The following is a 6,073-nucleotide window of genomic DNA, read 5'->3' as shown; positions in this document are numbered from 1 at the left end:
AAAAGAAAGAAAGAAAGAAAGAAAGAAAGAAAAGGAAAGGAAAGGAAAGGAAAGGAAAGGAAAGGAAAAAAAACAATGTAGGAGTAGAAGAGCATGCCAGACTCAACATCCATAGGAAAAAAAGATAAAAAAATTATTTTTGAAAGCTCAATCAGGCAAGAAGTTAGAGCTTTGAATATATTAATAAAATAACTGTAATAATGACTTTATTATAAGCCATAATAAATAAGAAGGAAAGCATATATCACCAGAAATTCAAGAGAAAGTATGACCTCACATCCAAAGACACTTAGAAGTAATACAGTGATCCTACAAACAAGTTTATAGAAATAAATTAGACAATTCCCATGAAACGGAGAAATTCCTTTCAAAACTACTTACCCAATCGTCAGAAATAAAAACACCTGAATCCCCTTAAAGCCATTACATAAATTGAACTTGGAATTTAAAACATTTTCACAAAGAAAATGCCAGGCGTAAGGTGCTTCACTGATGAATTCTACCAAACCAAAGGCTAGAAACGATACTGCTGTTACTAAATTCCTTCCAGAAACCAGCGGACAGCAACAGCAGGCACTGAGGGCCAAGCACACCCCTGTACGGAGTCCAAGGTCACCCGGGCTAAGAGCGCCCGCGTCAGGAGCGGAGTGAGCGAGTCCGGGCCAGAGCAGCCGGGCGTCTGACACCCGCACGCGGGAGGTGCGGCACGGTGGCCTGAGCCGACCGAGGCCGCTCTGCCGCCCAAGCAGCGTCATTCAGCGCGGTAAGCAAGTCAGGAATAACGGCAACGGATGAGAGAACCGGCAGAATTGTCATCCACTCTGTATAAAACTTCTCAGCACATTTGGATGGGAAGCGCCGGTGCCTGTGAGGGGCACTTACAGAACTCCTCCAACTAACGCCTCCGCTGGGGGGACAGTGCACGGCTCTGCTGGGCCGCGTCCTTCCACCAGCCAGAGGCCGGAGCATCAGGAGAATCCAAGGTCCCAGTCAGCGTGGCCGACGTCCGGCGCACGCGCTGTGTGTCTTTATGAGGAAAAGACCTTCGTGTATGAGCTGCTTGATTCTAAACTAAAACCTGGGCATTCGGGTCTGACTGCAGGGCCGGCGTTTCGCAATAGGAGCTGGGCTCGGGCTTGCAGTTAGGGCGTCCAGGCCCTAAAAGCTTTGCCATCGCTGACCTAAACATTAAGCAAACACTTACTCTGCTGAAAGATAAAGTAGTTTAAAAAAAATAAAATAAATAAGACCTCTGCAAGCACAGGCAACAACTTTTTAAACCGGACTCCAACTGCCCAAGGAATAGCACCAAGAATCAACAAATGGGATCACGTCACTTTGAAAAGCTTGTGCTCAGCAAAGGGAGGCAGCAAAGGGAGCGGCAGCTGCAGAAAAGCGATTCGCCAGCTCCGCCTCAGACGCAGGGCTAATCTTTACAACACATAAAATAAAATAAAACTCTAGACTCCCCCAAAACCCAATCAAAAATGGGCATGAGTGTTGTCATTACATATCACAAACGTATACAGACATGAAAAAGAACTCCCTGCGGCTGCACCACCCAGCACAGCCTGCGTGGCTGGTGACGCGTCCGCTGTCCCTCTTCCCTGTCCTCTGTCAAGGCGCCCCTCCTCCTGTCCCACACATCTGTCCAAGGTGGGGACATCAGGGACACTTCAGGGCCCCTGGCCAGGCCCTGCACTCGCACCTTGGTCTCTGCTGTGACCCCCGCCACATCCTCCTGGGAGTGCTGGGCCACAAGACCTGCCTACAGTGCCTTGATCCGAAGATTTCACATCGTTAGGGAAAGACGGGACAGGACCAAGGAACTGTTTGTGACACCGCTGGCCAGAGGCTCGGACTGGCCTGCACTAGAGCAGCTGGACCAGGCAGAGGGCAGCACGGGCAGGTGCTCAAAAGGACAGCACAATATCACCCATAACAGCAGCGGCCACACGGCACACTGCTGTGAAAGCCACCCAGCCACATAAGCTGCCTTCACTGGCCGATACGCGTGACCAAGGGACACCAGGATCCTTCCAGCAGCGTCAGTGGGCTGCGGCGCTCTGTCCCCTCGAAAGGCCACACACTGTCGCCCTATTTATCACCAAGTGTAGAGGGATGCTGAGCCAGGAACCCAGACAGCGGGAGGGCGACACCAGCCTTCTCTTTTGTCCACACCAGGCATGTGAGTGCCTTTAAAAACACAAACCTCAAGGCAGGAGCCGTGCGGAGGGACTGCACCCTGGGGGCAGCGGAGGGTACCTCTCACTTCCTCCCCTGCATAAGCGCCAAAGCAGCGTTGCCCGGGCGCCGCCCACGGCACACCAAGAGCCTGTCCCCAGTGCACGCCACGCCCTGTGCTGCAGGGCCCGTGGGAGGACACGGCTCACCTGCGGGCAGTGTGGAGAACTCCACTGAAGCCTCCTTCTTCTCCCTCTGCTCGAGCGGAAGCTGCCAGGGCACCTGGTGGGGCCGCGCCAGGACCCGGACCTTGTAGGCCATGTTGGGCCGCAGGGCCAGGAACTGGTACTTGTAGCGGGCCGCCTTGACGACGTCGAGCTCCTCCTCGTTGAGGAAGATGACGTGGCTGTAGTTGCTGTTGGTGGGCAGCCAGGACAGCTGCGCCGAGATCTGTGTGACGCTGTCCACACGCAGGTGTGAGGGCGCCACCGCCACGTCCCTGCCCACCAGCAGTGTGCACTGCAGCGCATCGGAGCTGCCCCGGCTGGTGACGCACTGCACAGAGACGCGGTAGGTGCGGGCAGCTGTGTCCAGCCTCTCCACCAGGGCCTTGGTCCTGGCGCCCAGCGGGAGGCTCAGGCGTGGCTCGGTGTCCACCAGCACGGTGTAGCCACTCACAGTGCCCCAGCCGGGCGGCACCACCGGGGGCTCCCAGCCCACAATGACACTTTTGGCAAGCTGTTTGATGAGGGTGAGTCTCCTAGGATAAGGCACGATGTCTTCTCCGATGTCGTCGATGTTCATGTCCAGCGAGCCCCCGCCATCATCGGTGGCCCCCGGGTCCGTGTGGGTCGGGGAGTGCAGGTCCAGGATGCGCTCGCCCTCCACGCCCATGCTGCTGCCTGAGTGATTGATGAGATTCTGATCCTGTTCGCTGCCCAGAGTGCCGGCCAGCCGCGACTCACTGTCCTGCACGAAGTCCACGAAGTTGGAGGGCACCAGGCCCCTCTGCCCATCCAGGAGCTCTCCTGCGGCGCACAAGGACAAGTGTCACAACACTGCCCCCCCCCGGTGTCCTCGGGTGCCCCAGCACATGCAGACACTGTGCAGTGGGCCCCAGTCACTGATCCCCGCTCCAGTATCACCCGCACCCTTATCCAAGTAACCCTCCAGCCCTAGTTGGGCTTTCGCACCAGGCCACCACGTTGACACAACGGCCCCTAGCCAGAGTGCTGCCCTGCAGGCAGGAGCACGTACAGCCCCCGTGACCAGCAGGAGCTTAGGAAACACATCGCACCCACACTTGGGAGGTTGATCAGGAACCTCCTGACGCCGAGGGTTCACACAGCAATCAGAGAGTGGCATCTCCAAGCCCGGCAAAGCACCAGGGCATCTCAGGACTGTCCACCAGAGGCGGAAGGGAGCTGTGCTTTGGCCTCACAACTGCTGATGAGTCAAGTGACAGGCAGCTGCCGTCCAAGCTCCACTCGTGGCTACAGACTGCAGGCAGGGATTTGTGTTACGGCCCAGTCCTGATGCTTTTGCGGTCCTGGGCAATGAGGCTCACGGGCCACCTCTGCAGAGGCCCTGACCATGGATAACGCGCCTTGGAGATGAGGCAGGGGGGTGGCTTCCAGCACCCACTGTCACTGTAGGGATCCAGGACAGCTCAGACACCCAACACAGATTCTATTCCAGCCAACCTATCTCAGGGACTATAGCCCTGCAGCCAGCCCATGCCCAGTCTACCCTGCAGAGGGCATGTGACCATGCTAGCAGTGCTGGGCTCTAATGGGGGACAAGGACCCAGAGTCTCCCCTAGCCCACCCAGGGCATGCATGGCCCTTGGGCTTGCTGATCCCTTGCCTTGGAAGTCAGACTGATAGGACAGAACAGTGACAGTGACAATCATGGCAGTAGGGGTGGTGACAGAGGGCGGTGATGGTGACAGTGGTGGCGGTGAGGGTGGAGACAACGGTGGTGGTGGTGGTGAGGGTGATGCTGGGTGGTGTTGGTGATGGTGGTGGTGGTGGTATTTGTGATGGTTGTGGTGCTGGTGCTGATGGTAATGCTGGGTGGTTGTGGTGATGACGGTGGTGGTGGTGGTCATAGTGGCTGTGATGGTGGTCATGGTGATGGTGGTCATGGTGGGGTGCTGGTGGTGATAGTTCTTGTGATGGTGGTCATAGTGGTGATGGTGGTAGTGATGGTGGTGGTGATGGTGGTTATGGTTACGGTGATGGTGGTGGTGGTAACGGTGTTGGTGGTGGTGGTGGTGGTGGTGGTGGTCATGGTCATGGTGGTTATGGTTATGGTGACGGTGGTGGAGGTAACGGTGGTGGTGGTGGTGGTGGTGGTGATGGTGGTGGTGATGGTCATGGTCATGGTGGTTATGGTTACAGTGACGGTGGTGGTGGTAACGGTGTTGGTGGTGGTGGTTCTGGTGGTGGTGGTCATGGTGGTCATGGTGGTCATGGTGGGGTGCTGGTGGTGATAGTTCTTGTGATGGTGGTCATAGTGGTGATGGTGGGGGGGTGGTCATGGTCATGGTGGTTATGGTTATGGTGACGGTGGTGGTGGTAGTAACGGTGGTGGTGGTGGTGGTGGTAGTGGTGGTAACGGTGTTGGTGCTGTTGGTGCTGCTGCTGCTGAAGGTGGTGGTGACAGCTAACATTTACTGAGCTACTACTCTGTGCCAGGCTCTGCCCCAAGCATTTCATATGTATTATCTCACTTATCCTCCGGGATACTCTAAAGGTGGACACTTTCTATCTGAGTTCTACAGCAGAGAAAACTGAGGCTGAGTGATGAGGGGTCACACCGGTCACGGACCCTAAGCGTGGAGGCCTGCAGGTGCAAAGCATGTTGTGAGTGCTGCAGGAACCTCGCCAAGGGCTCGGCTCTGGCTGCCGTGTCCAGCACGCGCATCTACATGGCGTGGTACTCAGCGGGCAGCACACCACAGCCATGACGCTGCCCTGAGGCCAGCCCACAGTGCCTGGCTGCTGCCTCTGGGGCTTCTGCTCGTGATGTCCCGCAGGCAGCCCAGGGAGCCTCCAGTGAGTGGGGACACCACCAGGGGACCCTGCAAGCTCAGAGGAGTGGGAGAGGCAGAGAGCCGATTGGCCAGGGCCAGCAGGAACCTGCATGTCTCCACCCCCTCAGCCCCGCCCAGAGACCTTCATAGAACCCGTCCTCATCCATGTCCCCGTAGATGTAGAGGTATTTGCCCGCCGTGAGAGGCAGCTCGGCTTCTGGGTTCTCATTGGGCCCATCGAAGGGGTTGTAGCTGGAGAAAGAGCACAGGCACCCGTTAGTGGCCCTGGGCGGCCGCACCGAGCCCTCCCCTGCGGGAGGCCAGCTCAGCACACTGCTGCCCGCACTTGGGGCTGCGCGACAAACCTCGCGACAGCAAGGGTGCCGAGTCCTCAGGGCCTCGCACCCACCCCCTCGCTCAGGCAGGGGAGGAAGGGCATTCTGCAGCCCCGACCACGCAGAGCCCCACCACGGACATGTGTGTGATCGTGACAGCGTTTTCGCTTGTCTTTTCCTCCATAGCTACACAGTTCCAAGTTAGTGAGCAAGCAGAGGAACTGAGCTCTGCAGTGATTACGCGGAACTCAGCTAGGGTGCGGTCGGCGTGCACTGTGCTTGGCAATTGTTGTTGTTGTTTTATTTTATTATTATTATTTTTTTTGGCGGAACCAGGGATTGAACTCAGACCCTTGCGCTTGCCAGGGAAGCATTTATTCTACTGAGCCATCTCCCCGGCCCCTAGTGCTTGGCAATTGGCTTTGTATTTTTTTTTTCACTGTGCAGCAAGTGTGCTACATTTCCACCTCACAGAATATCCTGCCTCACCCCTGTAGTGGGTCCACCTCACAGAATA

General features: G+C 56.6%; 1 protein-coding gene across 4 annotated transcripts in view; it reads right to left on the bottom strand.

Annotated features, from left to right (window-relative positions):
* Rimbp2 (RIMS binding protein 2) overlaps nt 1-6,073 on the bottom strand; it is a 96,634-nt gene that overhangs the window by 20,972 nt on the left and 69,589 nt on the right. For all 4 annotated transcript variants that reach the window (XM_023720562.1, XM_023720561.1, XM_023720564.1 and 1 more), the window contains exons 9-10: nt 5,364-5,473; nt 2,394-3,212 (exon numbers count right to left, since the gene is read on the bottom strand). In XM_023720562.1, coding sequence (XP_023576330.1) covers nt 2,394-3,212; nt 5,364-5,473 — 929 coding nt within the window. The remainder of the gene's footprint in view (nt 1-2,393; nt 3,213-5,363; nt 5,474-6,073) is intronic.

This window comes from Octodon degus, unplaced genomic scaffold (genome assembly GCF_000260255.1).
Source record: "Octodon degus isolate 3935 unplaced genomic scaffold, OctDeg1.0 scaffold00076, whole genome shotgun sequence".
NCBI classification, from domain to species: domain Eukaryota; kingdom Metazoa; phylum Chordata; class Mammalia; order Rodentia; family Octodontidae; genus Octodon; species Octodon degus.
This window is presented reverse-complemented; position numbering and strand designations above follow the sequence as displayed.